General features: G+C 47.7%; 1 protein-coding gene across 1 annotated transcript in view; it reads left to right on the top strand.

Annotated features, from left to right (window-relative positions):
* LOC143958235 (proprotein convertase subtilisin/kexin type 6-like) overlaps positions 1–25,800 on the top strand; it is a 303,257-nt gene that overhangs the window by 232,490 nt on the left and 44,967 nt on the right. Inside the window, exons 9-10 of the mRNA XM_077467752.1 lie at positions 7,716–7,816; positions 22,600–22,703. Of these exons, the coding sequence (XP_077323878.1) occupies positions 7,716–7,816; positions 22,600–22,703 (205 nt within the window). The remainder of the gene's footprint in view (positions 1–7,715; positions 7,817–22,599; positions 22,704–25,800) is intronic.

A 25,800-nucleotide genomic window follows, 5' to 3' on the forward strand; every position in this document is an offset into this window, starting at 1 on the left:
ACTTTGTTTATAAAAGATGCATGCTGTGTGTGACGGCGCGGGGGCCCCGGGCTGCGCTGCTGAGCGGAGACAGGTGCAGCCATTAGCGTGTATTAATCACAGATGGGCTATAATGGGTGTCGGTGATCTAAATTATCTATGATGATCTTTACACTGCTCTACCTAGCTTGGGCATCATGGGATTTGTAGTTAAGTGCTGAAGCTGTGAATAGAAGTGGGGGTTTAGGCTTTGTGTACTTTGAGTGTTTATCCCCCCCAGATATGAGGTTTCAGGAGATTAGAAGGCGCAGGTGCCCCGTCCTGCCCCAATGCTGGCAACCTGCCAAAGACTGAGCCTGTGTACTTACATTTAGGGCAATATGTGCTCAGCGACATGTTTTCGGATTGCAGGCGGCTTGTATTCTGGACTATCTTCCCTGGGCGCATACTGCCCTAAACGCCAATACCACTCGATGCACCGTCCAGCCCTAGCAGTTGAGACTCCTATACACTTGGACACTTTCTTAGGTACACCTTGCTAGTACCGGTTTGGACCCCCTTTTGCCTTCATTCTTCATGGCATAAATTCAACAGTGTTGGAAACATTCCATAGTGACTGGGATGCAGGTGGCCAGCTGTTAGGCGCATGCACAGAGTTGCACCAATCACAGCACTGGTCGGGTGTAAAAGGAAATGCCAAGTCTGGTGTGGTTGTGAGTCTGATTAGTGCAGTTCAGACTGGGGTTCTCGGTCACCCTGTGCCCCTAATAGACACAAGGTAACTTGCACATAGGAGCCAGGGGAGCTGGACAAGGCATTCCCAGAGCTCTCCAAGGTAAGCTGGGTTCCACAAACCCCCCCCCGACCAAAGTGACTCCTGTCACAGTGACATGATAGCATCACATAGTTGCTGCACATTTATCGGCTGCACATCCATGATGTTCCACCACATCCCAGAGGTGCTCTATTGGATGAGATGTGGGGAGGCCATTGGAGTACAGTGACCTCATTGTCCAGTGGTGAGATGATCTGATCTTTGTGACCTGGTTCATTATCCTGCTGGAAGGATAAGAAGCAGAAGATGGGGATGCTGTAGTCATAAAGGGATGGACATGGTCAGCGACAAAACTCAAGTAGGCCGTGGTGTTTAAACAATGCTCAACTGGTACTAAGCGGCACAAAGCGTGCCAAGAAAAATTTCCCCACAGCATTACACCACCACCACCAGCCTGAACCATTGCTACAAAGCAGGATGGATCCATGCTTTCATGAGTACACCAAATTCTGACCCTTCTGTCTGAACGTCGCAGCTGAAATCCAGACGCATCAATCGGGCAACGTTTTTCCAATCTTCTATTGTCCAGTTTTGGTGAGCCTGTATGAATTGTAGCCTAAGTTTCATGTTCTTAGCTGACAGGAGTGGCACTTGGTGTGGTCTTTTGCTGCTGTAGCTCATCTGCTTCAAGATCCGATGTGTTGTACGTTCAGAGATGGTATTCTGCATACCTTGGGTGTAACGAGGGGTTATTTGAGTTACTGTTGCCTTTCTATCGTCTCAAACCAGTTTGCCCATTCTCCTCTGACATCAACATAGTATTTTCTTCCACACGATTGCCGCTCACTGGATATTTTCTCTTTTTCTGACCAGTCTCTGTAAACACAAGGGATGGTTGTGTGTGACAATCCCAGTAGATCAGCAGTTTTTGAAATACCCAGACCGGCCCGTCTGGCACCAACAACCGTGCCACGTTAAAAGTCATTTAAATCCCCTTTCTTCCAAATTCTGATGCTCAGTTTTAACTTCAGCAGGTCGCCTTGAACACGTCTAGATGCCTAAATGCATTGAGTTGCTGCCATGTGATTGGCTGATTAGCAGTTTGGGTTACCAAACTATAGAACAGGTGCACCTAATAAAGTGGCCGATAAGTGTAAACTTTAACAGGCTGGCAGCAGCATGGCTGGACCCGTGCTCCTGTGCTCTCGGTCCGAATGCCTGAGTGGGGCATGTATTGGGGCTAAATGCCCAATGTGAATGAGGCCTTTGTCATTTAGGAATTTTTTAATCCACATCCAGTCGGGCTAATTCTGACATTTCTCTCATATATTAATATTATACTAGATTTATATAGCGCAGACAGTACAATCACAATTCAATACAGAAAGAATCAGAGGGTCCAGCTCGTTAGAGCTTACAATCTAGGATATATGTAAGAATGAGCATGCTCTTGCTAGAAAATTACTTGGAACCCTATATATATATATATATATATATATATATATATATATATACACATTTACATATACATATATATATATATATATATATATATATATATACACACACACAGTGCCTTGCGAAAGTATTCGGCCCCCTTGAACTTTTCAACCTTTTGCCACATTTCAGGCTTCAAACATAAAGATATAAAATTTTAATTTTTTGTGAAGAATCACCAACAAGTGGGACACAATTGTGAAGTGGAACGAAATCTATTGGATATTTTAAACTTTTTTTAGCAAATAAAAAACTGAAAAGTGGTGCGTGCAAAATTATTCGGCCCCTTTACTTTCAGTGCAGCAAACTCACTCCAGAAGTTCAGCGAGGATCTCTGAATGATCCAATGTTGTCCTAAATGACTGATGGTGATAAATAGAATCCACCTGTGTGTAATCAAGTCTCTGTATAAATGTACCTGCTCTGTGATAGTCTCGGGGTTCTGTTGAAAGCGCAGAGAGCATCATGAAGACCAAGGAACACACCAGGCAGGTCCATAATACTGTTGTGGAGAAGTTTAAAGCCGGATTTGGATACAAAAAGATTTCCCAAGCTTTAAACATCCCAAGGAGCACTGTGCAAGCGATCATTTTGAAATGGAAGGAGTATCAGACCACTGCAAATCTACCAAGACCTGGCCGTCCCTCTAAACTTTCAGCTCAGACAAGGAGAAGACTGATCAGAGATGCAGCCAAGAGGCCCATGATCACTCTGGATGAACTGCAGAGAACTACAGCTGAGGTGGGAGAGTCTGTCCATAGGACAACAATCAGTCGTACACTGCACAAATCTGGCCTTTATGGAAGAGTGGCAAGAAGAAAGCCATTTCTCAAAGATATTCATAAAAAGTCTCGTCTAAAGTTTGGCACAAGCCACCTGGGAGACACACCAAACATGTGGAAGAAGGTGCTCTGGTCAGATGAAATCAAAAATCAAACTTTTTGCCCACAATACAAAACTATATGTTTGGCGTAAAAGCAACACAGCTCATCACCCTCAACACACCATCCCCACTGTCAAACATGGTGGTGGCAGCATCATGGTTTGGGCCTGCTTTTCTTCAGCAGGGACAGGGAAGATGGTTAAAATTGAGGGGAAGATGGATGCAGCCAAATACAGGACCATTCTGGATGAAAACCTGTTGGAGTTTGCAAAAGACCTGAAACTGGGACGTAGATTTATCTTCCAACAAGACAATGATCCCAAACATACAGCAAAATCTACAAAGGAATGGTTCACAAATAAACGTATCCAGGTGTTAGAATGGCCAAGTCAAAGTCCAGACCTGAATCCAATCGAGAATCTGTGGAAAGAGCTGAAAACTGCTGTTCACAAACGCTCTCCATCCAACCTCACTGAGCTCCAGCTGTTTTGCAAGGAAGAATGGGCAAGAATTTCAGTCTCTCGATGTGCAAAACTGATAGAGACATACCCCAAGCGACTTGCAGCTGTAATCGCAGCAAAAGGTGGCTCTACAAAGTATTAACGCAAGGGGGCCGAATAATTTTGCACGCCCCACTTTTCATTTTTTTTATTAGTTAAAAAAGTTTCAAAAATCCAATAGATTTCGTTCCACTTCACAATTGTGTCCCACTTGTTGGTGATTCTTCACAAAAAATAAAAATGTTATATCTTTATGTTTGAAGCCTGAAATGTGGCAAAAGGTTGAAAAGTTCAAGGGGGCCGAATACTTTCGCAAGGCACTGTGTGTATGTGTGTATATATATAGATAGATAGATAGATAGATAGATAGATAGATAGATAGATAGATAGATAGATAGATAGATAGATAGATAGATATAGATAGATATTTTCTTAAGCAGAGGCCCTTGAGCCAGGGCTGGACTGGGACAAAAATTTGGCCCTGGACTTCATCCAGACCAGCCCACTTTAATTTTGCAAACAAGCACAAAAACGGTATATACTATACGCAATTGTGCAAAAAAAGTAAGTAACATAAGGAGTCCTCGCTAACCTTTTTTATTTCATGTATTCTCCTCTGTATTTCTCATCTTTCTCACATCACTGCGTGAAGTTGAGGGAGAGCCGCGCAGCCATTACTCTGTCACTGAAACCGGCCCACTGAGCGATCGGCCCACCGGGAAACTCCCTTTAGTCCCAATGGCCAGTATATGCCTGCCCTTGAGAGTAAAGTGTTTGTAATTGTGAATTTTTATGTTGTACAATATTTGTGCAGCGGTTTATCAGACACAAGTTTTCAGAAAAAAAAATCACTAATGAATTTTAGTTCACCCAAACGCAATATAATACACAATTGTTTTGGTAAATATAAAAGCTGTTAGACTAAGTAAATGCTTACCTAACATGCCACGCTTGAAAATAAACACCCATGGAATGGCAACAAACTATGATATTTAAAAAATCTGCATAGGTGATGTTTTAAAAGGTTTTATAGGTCATCAGTTTAGAGTTACACAGGAGGTCTGGTGCTAGAATTATTGCTCTCCCTCCGATGTTCGCAACAATACCTCCCATGTGGTGCGATTGCCGTTAACCTATGCATGAGACCACATGCACATAAGCATGAGGTGGGGGGGGGGTGGAGACCCTTAAAAGTTTTTTTTATTATTTTAAGTTTTTATTTTTTATTTTTTTAACATGGTCTTTATTTTTATTTTTTTATCAAATTGAATGCTATTACAAGGGATTAACAACATTCCTGGGGATAGTATGGGCCATGACAGGTCCTCTTTATGGGGAGATTTGGGGTCTGCTAGACCCCAGATCTCTCCTCGCCTCCAGTACAGCCAATCGGACTGATTGGTCTGATCGACTTTCACTGGCCGATAACTTGACGAAATTCTCGTAACCCCAATTTGACTTCACACAAGGGGAGGAAACAGAAGTTCCTTTTGCTCTGTCTCTGGCATTGGATGCAGCTGGTGGGTAAGGTGGTGGTGGTGGGGACCCCTTTCCTCCACCTGTAAAAGTGATCCAGTGGCTGTATAGCCACACTCCTCAGTTTTGTGTGAATTCAGCTTTAGTTCAAGTGCAACAGTTACCCAGAGACGCTGGATAGTTTGAGAATGGTTATTTGGCTGTCCTTGGAAGATTTTACCTAGAGGGCATTCTAAATTCTGACCAAAGTAACTGACGATGGTGAGTTCTATGCTCTTTGTGGCTTGGGCACATGAACATGCTTAATGCGTATTTAAAATATAAAAGAAAATTTCAGCTGAACAGCCCTTAGATTTGATGGCTCTGTTAGCTTTCTGTTTTATAGGCTTTTTTTCTTTTCTTACCTTTTCATCCTCCAGAACAACACTTTGTCCTTGGATGACCATTCTAGCTAAAAGCTGTATGAATCCCTTCAATACCGTGAACATTAACCCCTTCCTGCCCAGGCCAATTTTTAGCTTTCAGCACTTTACACTTTGACAATTGCGCGGTCATGCAACACTGTACTGCTATGACATTATCATTTTCTTCACGCAAACAGCTTTCTTTTGGTGTTATTTAATCACCTCCTCTACGTCAATTCTTTTTTCTACTACATTTCTTTGAAAGTAATCAAAATCAGTGTTTAGTCTGTAGGAAAGTTATAGAGTCCACAAACTATGGAATATATATCTAATAATCGATCAATCCTCATGTACTGACGGCCGATCTCCTCCTTTCTTGAGGCCAGAAAACTCCAGGACAGTACAAATATCCCCCAAATGACCCTTTTTTGGAAAGTAGACGGTCCAAGATATTAAGAGGCGTGGTGAGCTTTTTTTGAAGTTTTTTTTTGTAATTGGTCGCATAGTGGCCAATCATCACTCCATCCCTCTCCTCCCCCCCGCTCCATCCCTCTCCTCCCCCCCCGCTCCATCCCTCTCCTCCCCCCGCTCCATCCCTCTCCTCCCCCCCGCTCCATCCCTCTCCTCCCCCCCCGCTCCATCCCTCTCCTCCCCCCCCGCTCCATCCCTCTCCTCCCCCCCCCCCGCTCCATCGCTCTCCTCCCCCCCCCCCGCTCCATCCCTCTCCTCCCCCCCCCGCTCCATCCCTCTCCTCCCCCCCGCTCCATCCCTCTCCCCCCCGCTCCATCCCTCCCCCCCCCGCTCCATCCCTCTCCTTCTCCCCCCCGCTCCATCCCTCTCCTTCTCCCCCCCCCCGCTCCATCCCTCTCCTTCTCCCCCCCCCCCCGCGCCATCCCTCTCCTCCCCCCCCCCGCGCCATTCCTCTCCTTCCCCCCCCCCGCTCCATCCCTCTCCTCCCCCCCCCCCGCTCCATCCCTCTCCTTCCCCCCCCCCCCCGCTCCATCCCTCTCCTTCTCCCCCCCCCCCCGCTCCATCCCTCTCCTTTCCCCCCCCCCCCCCCCCGCTCCATCCCTCTCCTTCTCCCCCCCCCGCTCCATCCCTCTCCTTCACCCCCCCCCCCCGCTCCATCCCTCTCCTTCTTCCCCCCCCGCTCCATCCCTCTCCTTCTTCCCCCTCCCGCTCCATCCCTCTCCTTCTCTCCCCCCCGCTCCATCCCTCTCCTTCTCTCCCCCCCGCTCCATCCCTCCCCTTCTCTCCCCCCCCCCCGCTCCATCCCTCCCCTTCTTCCCCCCCGCTCCATCCCTCCCCTTCTTCCGCCCCCGCTCCATCCCCCCCCTTCTTCCCCCCCCCGCTCCATCCCTCTCCTGCTCTCCCCCCCCCCCCCCCCCGCTCCATCCCTCTCCTTCTCTCCCCCCCCCGCTCCATCCCTCTCCTTCTCTCCCCCCCCGCTCCATCCCTCTCCTTCTCTCCCCCCCGCTCCATCCCTCCCCTTCTTCCCCCCCGCTCCATCCTTCTCTCCCCCCCCCGCTCCATCCCTCTCCTTCTCTCCCCCCCGCTCCATCCTTCTCCTTCTCTCCCCCCCGCTCCATCCCTCCCCTTCTTCCCCCCCCCCCCCCGCTCCATCCTTCTCCTTCTCTCCCCCCTTCCGCCTCCATCCCTCTCCCTTCCGCCTCCATCCCTCTCCCTTCCGCCTCCATCCCTCTCCCTTCCGCCTCCATCCCTCTCCCTTCCGCCTCCATCCCTCTCCCTTCCGCCTCCATCCCTCTCCTGTCATAGGCTCCAGAGGCAGGAGAGACGGTGAGAGGTCCCATGCCCAAAAAGATATCGAGCAGGGGAAAATTAGCTTGGGTCATAAACTGGCTGATCCATTACACCGCAGGATGACTTGGGGAAAAGGTGTTTTGAATGAAGATTGAGTAAGTTGATGCACAATGTACTATTTAAATTTCCTTTTTTTTTTTTTTTTTTGTCTTTGAACTGAGCTTTAAAAGCACATTTAATAACACTGCTGTATAGACTCCCGTGAAATTTAGTATTTAGCTTTCTCTAGGCAGCCCATGGGAATGGTTGGATATCTTGTCTTCCTACTTTCTGCTGAACAGCATTTTAAAACAATAATTGGTACAGAAAGGCAGTATAACATTTGATGACTTTTTCCTCGTGATGTAGAGATTTTAATTGGAACAATTTCTAATTGGTAGGTTACGACGGATCTGAGACAACGATGTACGGATGATCACACCGGGACTTCGGTTTCTGCTCCTATGGTTGCTGGTGTTGTTGCTCTGGCATTGGAAGCAAAGTAAGTTGGGCAGTGTCTAGCAATTCTTCTGGGGTTATGCACCTGGAAGATTATAGGCCTTGAAGATAGATGTTTGTGGCTTTGGAGTCTGCTTGAAAGCCATGACATGCCGGAGGAGCTGTACGGTCTAAAAGGTTACGGGGTAAACAAGCTATTGCTTGTGCTTTTCTGTGTATAATTAACATTACATATCTTCTGTTTAGCAGAAAACTGCAGAATGTCGAATTATATCAAAGCTACAGGTAGTGCCGGCGCTACCATGGGACCCAGTAGGCCCATGGTCCCAGGCGTCATTTTGAGAGGGGTGGCCTGTGGGACTGTTGTAACATGTTTCACCCAGTGTGAGTGCAGCCCCTGCTGCCTGTGAGACCGTTTCATACTGAGCAGATCGTTCTGCTTGTCAGATCCGCTGAGTGTGTGACACTGTCATGTAATGTAACTGAATGCTGAGAGAGACTGGCTGTCAATATTGAGCGTTGATGTTGGGGGGTGGGACCCAGCAGCTATTGAACACCAGCCAATGGGATGGGATCTGGCAGGCCGCTGCGTGTATGTGGCCCTGCCCCCTTAAGCAGCCCCATCATTGACTGGTGTTTGCCGCTGTGTCCCACCCTGACATTAGAAAGAAACCAGCTGTCAGAATTCAGTGTTAATGTCGGGGTGGGCGGGACCCAGCAGCTATCAAAAACCAGCCAACGATTGAGCTGCTTAAGGGGGTGGGCCACATACACGTAGCGGCCTGCCCAGATTCCATCCCATTGGCTGGTGTTTGATAGCTGCTTGGTCCCGCCCACCCCCGACAGCAAAGCTGAATTCCAACAGCTGGTCTCTCTCTGCATGAAGTTACATTAGATGACCGTGTCACACAGTTTCACGAAACTCAATATCGGCCTTAGTATGAAACTCCCTCTCCTGTCAGTGCCACCTGCCAGTGCCCATCAGTAATATCCATGAGTGCCACCTATCAGTGCTGCCAATTAGTGCTTTCTATTAGTGCCAATCAGTGCCAGTCATTGCTGCCTGTCAGTGCTGTCAATCAGTGCACTGATTGCAGGGATGGGGCGATTAACTCAGCAGCCAAGCACATTGTCTATGGGGGGCCAGCCTGGTTGGGCACAACTGAAATCCGTTGTTTAATTCCACAGACCCCTTTCACACTGAGGGAGTTTTGCAGGCGCTATAGCGTTAAAAATGGTGCCTGTGCAACGCCCTAAACTAGCGGCTCCATTCACTCCAGTGTTAAAGTCAGAGGGCTTTCACACTGGCGGGGTGCACTGGCAGGGCGTCAGGAAAAAGTCCTGCCAGCAGCTTCTTTGGAGCTGTGAACTCGCCACTCCTCCACCGCTGCTCCCTATTGAAATCAATGGGGCAGCGCTGCGATTCCGCAGGTAAAATGCCGCTCCGGCGGCTTTTGCAGGTGAATTTAACCCCTTACCGCCCGCTAGCGGGTGGGTCAAAACCGCCCTTCTAGCGGCCGAATAATGACGGTAAAGCATCGCTAAAAATAGCGCGACTTTACTGCTGACGCCCTAGGCGGTGCGGCGTGAAAGGGCTCTTAGTATAGTGGGTAATCGCCACACTATTTTCAATAAACTACTGTAGGTAAAATAAAAAGCGTCAATAAAAGGACTGCCACTAAGCACTGTTATGTGTTCCCAAACCACAAAAAAAGTGCAGCGCTAACTTACGGATCAATAACTTAATAATGGTGGAATCCTTTAACGTATGTAAATCTCAATAGGCTTCAATATTACGATACTGGTCTCTGATGCGCAACTTCACATATAATACACATCAGACTGAAAATAAGACACACTATATAAAATGAAACTTAGCAGGGATGGTGGAAACCCCTCCTTTAGATATTGGCTTTAAAAAAATATCTTCATCAGTTGAGGCCAGTACACACATTTTGGTTAAAGAAATAAATAAAATCGCAACAAGTGTATATTGATTGGTTTGCGTAAAAGTTATAGCGTCTACAACATAGGGAATAGATTTATGGCATTTTTAATCAGATTTTCGGATAAATTTCATTTTAGTTTTTATATAAAATAATGAATGTGGGGGCCTTTTGGTGGGCGTGATTTTTTATTTTTTTTGGGGGGGGGGGGGGGGGCAACATTTCATTCTTGGGCCCAGGCAACACAATATCTTGGGCCGGCCCTGGCTACGGGGAATGTTAAGGCACTGGAGGAGCTATTTCACACTTACTGCATTGCGATATGGGTGGTAGTGTACCTTGTACCATGTTAGTGTAATATTTGAATGTCACCCCCAGCGACACCTATATAAGGCACCTAAGAACGCATTATGGTGCGCTGCAAAAATAAATGCCGTAAGACCTAATGTTATGTGCGTTGAGGGTGGGTTACAGCCCATTACTTTTGAATGGGCTGCCTAACTCAGTGCAACTTAACACACAAAAAACACACGCATTACAGCATAAAGCATTAATATTGGAGGAGAAATAAAATTCATGAGAAATGGCGGCTTTCCATAGATATTTATTTCATGGCATAAAAGATTCAATGCATATGCAATTTTAAGTTTTTCTCTTGCAATAAACCTAGGTGACAAATGACCAGTATACAATAAGACATATCCTATAAAACCATATAAATCTCTCCATTACAGATAGTAAACTTCAGAGCTTTATGATATTCTGTTAGCTGTAAAATAATGCTAGAGGCAATGTAAAGGAAGCCAAGAAAAAGTATTGCTCCAGGGAAGTCTATTTAGGGCTTGCCTACTAGGCAAATAGCAGATTTGTGATGTACAGAATATCATAGGTTGAATGCATTGAGAATTGGGATCAGGGAGTATGGTCGCATACTGAACTTTGCATATAAAATATAACAAAATAGGAACAGAGGAGATGGAGCACAGGAGGGAGAACAAGGGAGGAATGGCAAAGTATTGCAAAGACAGAAGAGGGGGTAGTACGAAAAAGAGCAAGGTAAGTGGCAGAAGTGTCCAAATTGCTTCCCTTTCTAGGATTGGAAGTCTATAAAGAGGTAACCCTTTCAAGAGGTAGGGAATCAATGATGGCCATATGGTAAAGCAGTATTTGTGGCTATGCTGGTCAGTTTCTTATTAAGGGATGAATGTATGCGACTCCCAACCTCCACAAGTTGGACAAGTTGCTGCCTCCTCCAAGCTTTGGCCATAGACTTACCACCAAAAACATGTAAGTGGCCAGTTTAAATTGGGAATTTAGTGAGAGAAGGGGATTTGAGCAGTGGCGGCCCGCCCATAGGGGGCGCCCGGGCGCCGCCCCCCCTCTCCCTAGGTGTAAAAAAAAAAAAAAAGTAAAAAAAAAAAAAAAAAGTTAAAAAAAAAAGTAAAAAAAAAAAAAAACGGGCCCTTTAAGACATTTAAAAAAAAAAAAAAAAAATGTCATTTAACAATTTAACATAGTGTACTGTGGCGCCGGTCACAGTGCACTATGAGAAGCGCCACGTCCATGCAATCACAAGATTGCATTCATGGCGCTTCATTTGCGGGTTAAAAACCCGCCTTGCGGCGCACAGCAGAACGCCGACTAGCTTCCGCCCGTAAAATCACTGTGATTCTACGGGCGGGAGCATTGTCACTCTTAGACAGGCAGTCACTTCCGGCTTTCGGCTGCTTCACGAAACCCGGAAGTGACGTAGGCAGCTCCGTTCCTTAGCCCGAGCGGAGCTGCCAGACAGTGAGAGGTGAGTCACCGCATAAAGGCTTTCTAGCCTCTACTTTGTGGAGAATGTTCGTGCATTTAGCTGAATGAATGCAAAAAGCTTTCAAAGCCAGAAAGGTTTCCCCAGGCCAGGCGACTTTTGCCGTGGCCAATCAGAGAATGAGCTCTGAAGGGGAATTTCTGAAAAAAAATTTGACGTGGGTTCCCCCTCCGAGAGCATACCAGGCCCTTAGGTCTGGTATGGATTCCAAGGGGAACCCCCTACGCCGAAAAAACGGCGTGGGGTTCCCCCCCAGATCCACACCAGACCCTTATCCGAGCACGCTACCCGGCCGGCCAGGAAAGGGGGTGGGGACGAGCGGGCGGCCCCCCCCCCTCCTGAGCCGTACCAGGCCGCGTGCCCTCAACATGGGGGGGTGCCTTGGGGGAGGGGGGGCGTGCGGCCCCCCCCACCCCAAAGCACCTTGTCCCCATGTTGATGAGGACAAGGGCCTCTTCCGACAACCCTGGCCGTTGGTTGTCGGGGTCTGCGGGCGGGGGGCTTATCGGAATCCGGGAGCCCCCATTAATAAGGGGGCCCCCGGATACCGGCCCCCCACCCTATGTGAATGAGTATGGGGTACAATGTACCCCTACCCATTCACCTGTGAAAAAAAGTACAAAAAAAAACACAACACAGGGTTAAAATATTTTATTGCACAGCTCCGGGGGTCTTCCGTCTTCGGGGGTCTTCTCGCCGGACTCCTCCGCTATCTTCTTGTAGCTCTTTTACTAGCGGAGGAGTCCGGCTTTCTTCCTCGCCGCCGGCCTCTTCTCCCGACTTCGGGGTCTTGTCCCCCTCTTCGGTTCTTCTGCCGGGCCACCGCGCCTTCTTATAGCTCTTTTACAGGCGGTGGCCCGGTCTTCTGCCGCCGCCGCCGCCCTTTCTTCTTCTTCTTCTTCTTCTCCTTCTTCTGCAGGAGATGTTGCCTCGACGATCTCCCTGGCCGGAATGCCAGGGACGCGCTGTGCTGCCACTTATATAGGGACAATGGGGCGGTGTCACATGGGTTGATGTCACATGGGTTGGTCACATGGGTTGATGACATCAACCCATGTGACCAACCCATGTGACATCAACCCATGTGACACCTCCCCATTGTCCCTATATAAGTGGCAGCACAGCGCGTCCCTGGCATTCCGGCCAGGGAGATCGTCGAGGCAAAAGAAGAAGAAGAAGAAGAAGAAGGGCCCGGCAGAAGAACCGAAGAGGGGGACAAGACCCCCCGAAGTCGGGGAGAAGAGGCCGGCGGCGAGGAAGAAAGCCGGACTCCTCCGCTAGTAAAAGAGCTACAAGAAGATAGCGGAGGAGTCCGGCGAGAAGACCCCCGGAGCTGTGCAATAAATATTTTAACCCTGTGTTGTGTTTTTTTTTGTACTTTTTTTCACAGGTGAATGGGTAGGGGTACATTGTACCCCATACTCATTCACATAGGGTGGGGGGCCGGTATCCGGGGGCCCCCTTATTAAAGGGGGCTCCCGGATTCCGATAAGCCCCCCGCCCGCAGACCCCGACAACCAACGGCCAGGGTTGTCGGGAAGAGGCCCTTGTCCTCATCAACATGGGGACAAGGTGCTTTGGGGTGGGGGGGCCGCACGCCCCCCTCCCCCAAGGCACCCCCCCATGTTGAGGGCACGCGGCCTGGTACGGCTCAGAGGGGGGGGGGCGCCCGCTCGTCCCCACCCCTTTCCTGGCCGGCCGGGTAGCGTGCTCGGATAAGGGTCTGGTGTGGATCTGGGGGGGAACCCAACGCCGTTTTTTCGGCGTAGGGGGTTCCCCTTGGAATCCATACCAGACCTAAGGGCCTGGTATGCTCTCGGAGGGGGAACCCACGTCAATTTTTTTTCCGATTACATAAGGGCGTGTTTTATGAGAAGTGGGAGGGGCCAAAATGGTGGGCGGGGTCTGGCGCCCCCCCATCCAAAAACTTCACCAGCCGCCACTGGATTTGAGTTGTAAGAACACAAACCAAGGACCTCTTGGAGGATGACATGCAAACAAGTCCTGCAGGAGCTTGAACACTCTAGTCCAAAATGTGCTCAACGATGAAGCAGCCCCCCCCCCCCCCCCCCCAGATATGCAACATGTCCCCTACAGCATTGTAATCTCTGAAGCCTATGGTGGCTCGCCTGATGAACAGATAGCAGATTTGAGGTCTACAGAATATTATAAGTAGATGCATTGACAATGGGGGTTGAGGGAGTATGTATAAAAAGATAGAAGCAGAGAAGATGGCTCACAGGAGGATGGAGAGAGTGAGCAAGGGTGGGAGGAATTGGATAAATGTTGCAACGATAAGAGAAAAGGAGGGTAGTAAATATAAAGGGAGGGTAGGTGGCAAATATCTCCCAAGTTGCCTCTTTCTCTGGGATTGGAGGTCTTTAAGGAGGTAACACTTTCAAGCGGTAGGGAATCCATAAAGGCCATATGCTAAAGATTAGTTTGCGGGTATGCTGGTGAGTTTCTGAACAAGGGATGAGTCTATTCATCCCTCAACCTCCACAAATTGGGCAAGTTGCTGTCCCCAAGCTTTGTGTAAAATAAAGCAAAATGGTGCTGTGCGCTACCAAAGTCATGTATAACATACAGTGACCTTATTTAAATTGACTTCTAAGCTGCTGCAAATACAAATTGTGTTCCCACAATGGTAAGTGCTAATTGAAAAAAAGGTGTGTACTTGTGCTGCTTAAACAGATTGCCTAATTATATGACCAACCTCTGGTATTAAGCGAAACAGAAAAGGCTGCACTGAAAGTCCCTAAATTACCTTAAAAAATCCAGACTCTATTTCTATTATGGAAGGTCAGAGGAGCAATGGGCTATATCAGCTGTAGCGTGTCCCGGAAGCCTTTATTGCAGGTGATGTTGGTCTCTCCAGCCGTCCATTCCGCACTTAGTACAAGTCGTCCGGGCACCCAGCCATACCCAAAAAATGAACAGAGGTCTCCAAATAGTGTAGAAACCCTTAGACCCCTTTCACACCACACCGCCCATTGCGTCGGCGGTAAAACGCCGCTATTTTTAGCGGCGTTTTACCGCCGGATTTGCGGAGCATTTCGGGCGCTAGCGGGGCGCTTTTACCCCCGCTAGCGGCTGCGAAAGGGTTAAAACCGGTATTACAGCGCTGCCCCATTGATTTCAATGGGGAGCAGCGGTGGAGGAGCGGTAAACGCACCGCTCCAAAGAAGCTGCTGGCAGGACTTTTTTCTGACGTCCTGCCAGCGCACCGCAAGGGCTTTCACACTAAATACAATGGTGCAGCTTCTTTAGGGCGGATTGCAGGCGCTATTTCTAACGCTATAGCGCCTGCAAAACGCCCTGGTGTGAAAGGGGTCTTAGGGTATTAAGAAAGCAATGGAGTCAAACGAGATAATTATTGTTGCTTGAAAATGGATAAAAAAAAAGCTGCAGCACAATAATAATAAACTTGTGGTGACTGCTCAGTGTATCCTTACCCGACCCGTTTCATCGCAATTGAACTTCTTCCGGAGAAGTCCAATTGCAACGAAACCAGTCGGGCAAGGACACACTGAGCAGTCACTCCTATGAGGCAGCATGTGTCAGTGGTGACATGTCCTCTGACATCCGCCGGTATCCAATCCTGTCCGTGAAACCCAGACGGCTGGTTACCCGATTTTCCAACCATCTGGAGGATCGGATGGGATTGGATAAAAACGGACAGGCCGTCTTTTTTTCATCCGATCTCCCATAAAGGAGAGCGTGGCTCTGACAGGTCCAACTCTGCTCAGTGAGTGGAGATGGACCTGTCAGCCGCTTGCTCAGCGGAGATCAACAGATCGATCCCCCGCTGAGCAAAGCGGAGTCCGCTGAGCGGAAAGCCAGTGTGAGAGGACCCTGATGAAGAGCTCTCAACACTTGCACCTTTTTTTTTTGCTGCAAACTATTTGGAAGCTTTTTTTCAGTGATGCACATAGTTTTTAAGGGTAAAGGGCCCTAAACACTGACGCATGTTTTTGAACTGTAGCACATATTTTATGCGGGAGATCTACTTTCACTCGTATTGCTGCTGTTCATGTGTTTTTTTTTTTTTTTTTTATTGTCATTAAGTGTATAACGGGTTGATGTCATATGAATAGGATTTTGATATGAGAGATTTTCTATAATATGTTTAACCACGAGCCGACCAGTCTTCGCAGTTATACTGCGGCAGGTTGGCACGGCTGCTCAAATCGCCGCAGCCATACGTCGCTCCTTTAAGACGTGACAGCAGGCGCGTGTTCCCGGAGCCGGCCGATTCGCATGCCCAGCGGCGCCGATGTCCGCCGGGCACCCCGCGATCGCTCGTGACAGAGCGAGAACTAGGATCTGTGTGTGTAAACACACAAATCCCGGTTCTAACAGAGGAGAGAGATTGTGATCGTGTGTTCATACTAAGTATGAACACCGATCTCTCTCCACCCCTAGTCAGTCCCATCCCACCTACAGTTGGAACACACCTAGGGAACACAGTTAACCGCTTGATCGCCACCTAGTGTTAACCCCTTCCCTGCAAATGACATTTATACAGTAATCAATGGCTATTTTTAGCTCTGATCGCTGTATAAATGTCAGTGGTCCCAAAATGTTGTCAAGTGTCCGATCTGACCACCGCAATATCGCAGTCCTGATATTAAATCGCTGATCGCCACCATTACTAGTAAAAATAATAATAAAAATGCCATAAATCTATCCCCTATTTTGTAGATGCTATAACTTTTGGCAAACCAATCAATATACCCATATTGCGATTTGTTTTTTTTGGGGATATAGCAAAAATACTAAATATTGTTTTTTCAAAATTGACGCTTTTTTTGTTTATAGTGCAAAAAAATAAAAAGCGCAGAGGTGATCAAATGCCATCAAAAGAAAGCTCTATTTGGGGAGGAGGACATAAATTTTGGGTGCAACGTTGTACAACGCAGTGCCGAATTGCAAAAAATGGCCTGGTCAGGAAGGGGGCAAATCCTTCCGGGGCTGAAGGGATTACGTTCACTTACTACCAGAGGTTGGTCATATAATTAGGCATCTGTTTTAAGCAGCGCAAATACAGACTTTTTTCCAATCATTGTGGTCCAAGCTTTGCTGATCACACGGACAGCCAAAAACATGCAAGTGGCCAGTTTAAATTCAATTTAGTGAGAGAAGGGGATTTGAGTTGTAAGATCACAAACCAAGGATCTCTTGAAAGAAGACATTAGACGTTGGAATTTCTTTTCAAATTTGGCCGTTAATGAACATGACGAATAAGAGTTTATCCAAAGTTACGAATTATACAAAATAACGAATGCCACAGCTAAACCTATGGAAAGGAATGAATTAAGAATAATAAAATATTTTTTATTATTTGTTATGTTCCATTAGTTTAGCTACGGCATTCGTTATTTCGGATAACTTGTAACTTCTGATAAATTCGTATTCGCTACGTTCACTTACAGCCAAATGTGAAAGGAAATTCCAATACCTATCATTTTAATAGTAATCATTAAGTTATTTCAGATTTTTGGATTTTCATTCTTTTGAATTTTCCTTCTTTGCGGATTTCGATTTTCCAGATTTTCGAATTTATGAATTTTCAAAAATTTGAATTTACGGATATTCGATTTTAAGAATAGGCGGAAAAATTTGTTAAACGTTTTTTTGTTCATTCGAATATTTCCGACTTAACTAATTTGTCTAAATTCATTAAAAAACTAAGGCCTGCAGGAGCTTACACTCCTGGTCTAAAATCAGGAGTGTAAGCTCCTGCAGGTTCATGACTGTCTTCAATTATAGACATACCATTGTTCTGATTCCAATCAGGTACCCCTGAAGTGTGTAAACTGAGTCAAATTATTGTGAACATCTTATATTGTATTGCATGTTTGTTATGCATTTCCTTCTATATATACTTTTGTGGATTGTAGATTTGTCATATCTACACCCCTTTTGCTAATAAAACTTACTCATTATCACCCCAGAGTAGCTTTTTCCCTTCAAAGTCCCATAAGAGGAACAAATTTCCGTTTGCTTAGACTATTGGGGATGTGGGTTAACCTTGCTCTCTAGACCAACCTATCGCCACCCTTTTATTTCTGCACCCCTGGTCTAAAATCTGCCCAATGTGGAGCAGGTCTGCCAGATACACAAGTCCCCTGCAACATTGCAAGCTCTGAAGAGCTGCGCCCGGAGCCCTGCCAGTTGTGTGACAATAGAAAATGATTCGCTGTTGCCTTCCTGTATCTCCTCTCGGCCAATCAGGAAGCGTGTCCTGTGACTCACCATCCGATTGGCTGAGAGGAGAAGCGATCCTATTGCCTGCCGTGAAAGAAGAGGGAGGAGAAGCTGGAGGAAGCACTGCCTGTGACCTAGATGGGGTAAGTGCAGTTCTGGTGACCGACCAAGGGGGGGGGGGGGTGGTGGCGGTCACCACTGTTTCTGATCATCCAATCCTGAGATTTAATCAGTTCTTCCATACCACATGTCCCAATGTAGAAGGAGAAAAGATCAGGTTCATTCAGTGCTGTGTTCATTAACAATTGCAGGCAGTGCCAGGACAAGGGGTGGGCGAGAGGGGCCCTGGGCACTGTGGTATCATGTGGGGTGGGGAGGGGCGCCACAAGAAGATTAGGGGTGAGGATTTGAGTTGGAAGGGGGAATTTGGAGGACAGTAGGGCAAGGATTTTTAGGCAGGGAAATTTGGGGGGGAGTGGTGTTTTGGTGGGCATTTGGTTGGGGGGGGGCGTGGGGAGGAGGATTTGTACTTGGAGAAGGCATTTGGCTGGTTTGTGTTAGAAGCAGTCCTACCCTATGGATAGAGGGTCGAGGGGGATTTGTGGTAGGAGAGGAAAGTTGGGGGGCAGATCTGTGCTTGGGAGGCGAATTTGTGCTGGGAAGGGGGGCTTTGGAGTGGGGGTGGGGGGGTAGAGGATTTGTGCTTGGAGAGGTAATTTGAGGGGTAGAGGATTTGTGCTAGGATGAGTGATTTTTTAAATTTTCTTTATTTTCTTTATTTTATTTTTGTGATGGGGGCCAAAATTTCTGCTGGGAGGATGGGGACTTTGTACTTAGTGGGGAATCATGCAGATTATTGCTCATTCGTTTTTGTTTTTTTGTTTTTTTTTGTATACTGGTTGGGGGGGGGGGGGGATTTTTGCTGACATACATGCTCCTACATCTTAGGGGAAGGGGCGCAGTGTTTGTTCACCCTGGGCTCTAAATGACCTTGTCCTGGCGCTGCTTACAGGTTTCCTCCCCACTCTTAACCATGAACTGATTAGGTCAGCTGCTATTCTGATTTCTCCTCCTAGCAGCATGCTTCTTGTCGACGCATGAAAATGGCTTTGTGCTGATTTCCAGCTTTGGTAGCTAAATGGTTTCTAGCTTTTCTTCAAGCCGAACCCGAATACTTTCGTGGCTTTTACTGCCCAAGGAGAGTAGTAATGCGGTGCGCATAGCGTGCTGCAGCAAACTGGGTGTGGCTAAATTGCTCTTGCTGACATCACTGCACCCACAGCAACCCTCCTGGACCGGTTGGGTAACCTGCATCACCGATCCGGTCGGTCAGATCACGGGCAACTTCCCCTTTCCCCGCTCTCCTCTGTGGGCATCACGGTGGCTTCCGAATATTCGCTATTGTTACACAACTGGGTGGGCTTGGTTTGCAGAGCCCCGAGCCCGCCCTTTTCTTTTTTAAATCCTATTTGAGTCTCTGGCTCTAATCGCATGCTTAACCCCCCCCCCCCCCCATTTGGAATTGATACATCCGACGTTCTGCATGGAGGCCAGACGCCATGGATGGGGGGGGGGAGCGGCGGCGCCCTTGTGCCCCTAATGAATGGGCCGCCCTTGCCATTTGATCTGCTCCCAGTGCCTGGCTTCAGGGGAAAGGAGAGACACACGAGAATTGATACCCCCATAGTAAGCCTATGGGTGATGTCACCATCCAGGCATTCCATCCATTGTTGGCGCCCTCTCATCTCTAAAGCCAGTTGCTGGGGGAGATCATGTGACTGGACCAGAGTGCCCTCAGAATAGGTAAATATATGCATCTTCCTTTTACAGGGTAGTTAGTAGAAGAGTTACAAAGGCAGTTAGTAGAGCAGTTTTAAGCTTGTGGGTAGTTTGAGCGTTCAACATTCCACTAAACTGTTCCACTTTAAAGGTAAACTTCAACCTCCTCCCACCCGCCGTATAGTAAAATGATGGCAGGGCAGCTCTCATTCTGGGCTGTCTTCATATGGCGTGGCAATCACTAGCACGCTGTGTCCCCGGAACATGATGCTACTCTGATCTCGGTAAAGAGCCGCAACCGTGGCTCTACGCGTTTGATCGGCTGTGTCCAATCACCGCCGATCACATGTAAACAAGGAGATGCCGTTTAATGGCTCTCCTAACCTCACACTGACAGTGAGGAGAACCGAACGGTGGCATCTCATCACAGGGGAGACATGTATAGGTAATCGGGGCACTGATCATCAGTACCCTGATTACAGTGCAGCCCCAACAGTGCCCATCAGTAATGCCGCTCTATACCCATCAGTGACACCAGCCAGTGCCCATCAGTAAGGCTAATTTGTGCCCATCAGCGATGCCAATCATTGCTGCCTTTCAGTGCCCATAAGTGCCAACTATCAGTGCTGCAGATCAGCCACCTATCTGTGCCCATTAGTGCAGCCTCATCAGCGCACATCAGTGAAGGAGAAAAATTACTTATTTCCAAAATTTTCTGACAAACTAATTAATTTATTTATTTTTCGGCCTTTTTTTTGTTTTTAGCAAAAAAGACCCAGTGGTGATTACATACCACGAAAATAAAGCTATAATGGTAGGAAGAAAATTATCAAAATAAATTCATTTGGGTACAGCATTGAATGACCATGCAATTGTCATTTTAAGTGCGACAGCGCTGAAAATTGGCCTGGGCAGGAAGGGGGTGAAAGAGCTCAGTATCAAGATCGTTAAACAGGTTTCATTACAATATGAGCAAGTTTCATTATTATTATTTTTTTTTTCCGCACAATAAGCACTTTCACAGAAATGCATGCATTTGAGAACAATTTTCTATCCTGGTCCCTTTTAAATATTTGCATCATTAAGGTCAAAAACGAAGGCCGACTATGACACCAGCTTGTCTATCGGTAGCCCAAGGACTTTCAGCCCTTAGTACACTTTGGGCTGCCTTGATTGACAGCCATTTATTTGCTTGTGCAGTTAACTCCTAACATAACCAATGGCTTTTTGGAAAGTTTGACACCAGTAACCATTAGAAAATCTAACAAATGTAACAAAACTCCATTGGTGTAAGGCCAGATTTGGTAGGACCCCAACCAGTCAGGAACTGAGACGTCCTACAACTGACAGTTACAAACTGGCGAAAGGCACAATCAGGAAAAGTAGTGTTTTCAGCATATTTGCAAACCGAGCTCCAGTACTTTAAATGTCACCCTTTTTCCACCAGTCAATTAACATTGTGGTACATTATAAAAAATAATGCATCATCATGGCTGTATACTTTTTGGCTATATCTAAACCAGGGGTCTCCAGACTTTTTAATACAAGGACCACCCCTTATATTTTACTAAAATTTGTGGTCCATGACATCAGTTTTAAAAATGAATGATTTTACCTTTTCTTCAGGGGTTCAATCCTCTTTCATCAGGGTTCCCATTAGAGTCCCCTCCCCTCTTTCGTCAGGGTTCCCATTGGAGTCCCCTCCCCTCTTTCGTCAGGGTTCCCATTGGAGTCCCCTCCCCTCTTTCGTCAGGGTTCCCATTGGAGTCCCCTCCCCTCTTTCGTCAGGGTTCCCGTTGGAGTCCCCTCCCCTCTTTCATCAGGGTTCCCGTTGGAGTCCCCTCCCCTCTTTCGTCAGGGTTCCCGTTGGAGTCCCCTCCCCTCTTTCGTCAGGGTTCCCGTTGGAGTCCCCTCCCCTCTTTCGTCAGGGTTCCCGTTGGAGTCCCCTCCCCTCTTTCGTCAGGGTTCCCGTTGGAGTCCCCTCCCCTCTTTCGTCAGGGTTCCCGTTGGAGTCCCCCCCCCTCTTTCGTCAGGGTTCCCGTTGGAGTCCCCCCCCTCTTTTGTCAGGGTTCCCGTTGGAGTCCCCTCCCCTCTTTTGTCAGGGTTCCCGTTGGAGTCCCCTCCCCTCTTTTGTCAGGGTTCCCGTTGGAGTCCCCTCCCCTCTTTTGTCAGGGTTCCCCCCCTCCCCTCTTTTGTCAGGGTTCCCCCCCTCCCCTCTTTTGTCAGGGTTCCCCCCCTCCCCTCTGTCGTCAGGGTTCCCCCCCTCCCCTCTGTCGTCAGGGTTCCCCCCCTCCCCTCTGTCGTCAGGGTTCCCCCCCTCCCCTCTGTCGTCAGGGTTCCCCCCCTCCCCTCTGTCGTCAGGGTTCCCCCCCTCTGTCGTCAGGGTTCCCGTTGGAGTTCGTCCAACCCCCCCATCAGAGTCCACGTACCACTGTAAGGCAGGACAAGTTTGGCTGGAGGATATTCTGGTGCCCTTTTGAATACTGGGGCAAGTAATTGGTTGCTAGGATGCGGTGGTTGAAGTGGAGACTATATGCTGCCTCTGCTGACCTCAACCATTGAACATTGAGGATACGCCACTGACCCTAGGTGAGGACCAGATGAAATCTTATAGGGGACCAGATGTGGCCCAGGGGCCTTAATTTGGAGACCCTTAATCAAAACCTTTTGGATAAAGATGACCTCCTGTCACCCAGATTTTAAAAGTTTATAGAGCAGAAGGAAGCATATTTGTTCCTAGAGGAATGTACATCATTTAGACCTTGGTGGCTTTTTTATTGAGGGGAAAAAAAAAAGGCACTAATGGTTTGGTCATACCAGGTTGCCTGCGGAGCACTATTTTGTTTTCGATAATTTATAAATTATTAATGGTGGCCAGTACGAGATTAGATAAAAATATTGCTGTAGCTTTTGGAAATGGCCTGCTGTAGCTTTAGAAAAATTTTGGTTTTAGTATTCCATGTTATAAATTTATACAAGGACTTTTCTAGAAGGGGAACAGTTGCCTTAGTAATTCCTATTCTGGGACCTCATTTGGCTTTTTTTTTTTTTTTCTGTTTTTTTTTTTTTATGCAGCCCAATGCTGAACTGGAGAGACGTCCAACATCTCCTGGTGAAGACGTCACGATCTGTCCACCTCCGGGCCCCTGACTGGAGAACAAATGGAGCCGGGCGCAAAGGTCAGAGAAAGCCAGATGATTAGTAGTACGAGGCATTATGTGCATCTCATTCTGAGCTCTACCCATAGACCGCTTGGCTCTCTTCCCTGAATTATTTTAGCATGGTTTTCATTAAACTCTTTTGACCTAATTGAGTGAAACACAATCCGGATTTTTTTTTTTTTTTTTAGGGAGAATATTTAACATAATTCTCGGCCGTGTTCATGTTACACAAGCTTCAGCTGATAAAACATTTGCCTTTCCAAAGATCTCAATGTGTGGCCGCTGAGGGGGTCAGACAGAGCTCATTCAGCTTCAGTTACTAAAATCCTAGAACGCTGCACATTCTTCGGCTGCTACAGGTGTCGGCCCATAATCTGTTAAATTGTTAAACTTTTTCTTAACCTTATATGTAGTGTAAGGGCCCATTCACACTAGCGGAAAACAGTTGTTTTAGGGTTACGCAGATAGTTTTTAGTTTTTTTTATCGCCATGTTCACGTACCGCAGGGACAGGCAGTAGGGAGAGGCAGGTAAGGCAGAGCCTCACCTGCCTTGAATATAAAAAAACAAAAATATACCAAAAAAACTAAAATTATTGAGCTTTGAGGGTTGTAAATCTGTGACCTGGGAATGCAGAGACCTAGCTGAAGTCCTACCCCACCGCTGGTCAAAATTTGGGGCTCCTGGGACCTGTAGTTCCAGATATACGGGGCTTCTGTCAGAAGCTACATACAGAGTGGCCAGTGGTCTAAATACAAGCCGGCGCACTCTATAGCAGACTGAGGATGAGCGCACAGTGCTTCTCCTCACTTGTCAGAGACTGAGCTCAATATACATCTTGGAGCCTTGGACCAATGGTAACGCACCATTGGAACAAGCTGTCCAATAAAAATGCTGCAGTGGAGGCTCTCCTCACTGCCGTGTCATAGAAGGGGCATGTGTCTAAAAGACAAATGTTCCATCCCAGCCTTCTTAACTAGAAGGAAAAAGCATGGGTTTGTGTATACGCTTTACCCACAACCCCATGTTTTTCTCACACAGTTAAGAGGGAGAATTAGAATCTATTGCCTGTTGAAAAGATTGGACGGGTGATCTGTCTATCAAAGTGCCCGGACAAGGGGGAGGGGCTGTATGTAACGGCGCGTGACAGGAGGAACACACAGCTATTGAAATTAAAGCTGTGATGATCCTGGCGCTCTATTGATCCAGACGGTGGAGGTGGCTCTCCCCTCGCTTCGCTGCACAGAAAGCAACACTGGCTGCAGGGGGGGGGGGGGGGCAACACTCATGTCGCCAGTCTCTGACCACCTCCTGTACCATGTCCCCAGTCTCTGACCCTCTCCTGTACCATGTCCCGTCTCTGACCCTCTCCTGTACCATGTCCCGTCTCTGACCCTCTCCTGTACCATGTCCCGTCTCTGACCCTCTCCTGTACCATGTCCCGTCTCTGACCCTCTCCTGTACCATGTCCCCAGTCTCTGACCCTCTCCTGTACCATGTCCCCAGTCTCTGACCCTCTCCTGTACCATGTCCCCAGTCTCTGACCCTCTCCTGTACCATGTCCCCAGTCTCTGACCATCTCCTGTACCATGTCCCCAGTCTCTGACCATCTCCTGTACCATGTCCCCAGTCTCTGACCCTCTCCTGTACCATGTCCCCAGTCTCTGACCCTCTCCTGTACCATGTCCCCAGTCTCTGACCCTCTCCTGTACCATGTCCCCAGTCTCTGACCCTCTCCTGTACCATGTCCCCAGTCTCTGACCCTCTCCTGTACCATGTCCCCAGTCTCTGACCCTCTCCTGTACCATGTCCCCAGTCTCTGACCCTCTCCTGTACCATGTCCCCAGTCTCTGACCCTCTCCTGTACCATGTCCCCAGTCTCTGACCCTCTCCTGTACCATGTCCCCAGTCTCTGACCCTCTCCTGTACCATGTCCCCAGTCTCTGACCCTCTCCTGTACCATGTCCCCAGTCTCTGACCCTCTCCTGTACCATGTCCCCAGTCTCTGACCCTCTCCTGTACCATGTCCCCAGTCTCTGACCCTCTCCTGTACCATGTCCCCAGTCTCTGACCCTCTCCTGTACCATGTCCCCAGTCTCTGACCCTCTCCTGTACCATGTCCCCAGTCTCTGACCCTCTCGTGTACCATGTCCCCAGTCTCTGACCCTCTCGTGTACCATGTCCCCAGTCTCTGACCCTCTCGTGTACCATGTCCCCAGTCTCTGACCCTCTCGTGTACCATGTCCCCAGTCTCTGACCCTCTCGTGTACCATGTCCCCAGTCTCTGACCCTCTCGTGTACCATGTCCCCAGTCTCTGACCCTCTCGTGTACCATGTCCCCAGTCTCTGACCCTCTCGTGTACCATGTCCCCAGTCTCTGACCCTCTCGTGTACCATGTCCCCAGTCTCTGACCCTCTCGTGTACCATGTCCCCAGTCTCTGACCCTCTCGTGTACCATGTCCCCAGTCTCTGACCCTCTCGTGTACCATGTCCCCAGTCTCTGACCCTCTCGTGTACCATGTCCCCAGTCTCTGACCATCTCCTGTATAAAAATATTTTTTAAAAGGTCATTTTTGGTATCGGTGCTGTTTCGGTATTGGTTTTCGTCCTAGTGTACTTTTCATTTTCGGTATCGGTTTTTCAGCAGACACCCTAGGGAATAAAATGGTGGTCGTTGTAACTTTTTATGTTACACGGTTTTTGTGCAGCAATTTTTCAAATGCGTTTTTTTGGGGAAAAAGACTGTTTCATGAATCTAAAAAAAAACACTAAAGTTAGCTGGATTTTTTTGTATAATGTGAAAGATGTTACGCCAAGTAAATGGATACCGAACAATGGCGCCAAACTTCGATACTTAAAGCGTCACCTAAGGAGATTTTTTAAAAATAGTTACATGTTTAGAGTTGGCATTATTGCTCTCGTTCTAACGTTTGTGACGTATGTAACCTGTGTGTATCTGGCTCTGATACTAGCCAGTGCCTCACCAGCCACTCGCCTCACCGCACATCCCTGGAGTACCAACACTTTTAGTCAAGTACTCACTAATGGCGAATACATCAGTCTGTAATGTGATTTTGCGTCCATACAAAATGAATGGGTCCAAGTCACACTCCAA

The sequence above is a fragment of the Lithobates pipiens genome, unplaced genomic scaffold (genome assembly GCF_037356315.1).
Source record: "Lithobates pipiens isolate NorthernLeopardFrog02 unplaced genomic scaffold, aLitPip1_a1.2 Scaffold_6, whole genome shotgun sequence".
Lineage (NCBI taxonomy): Eukaryota > Metazoa > Chordata > Amphibia > Anura > Ranidae > Lithobates > Lithobates pipiens.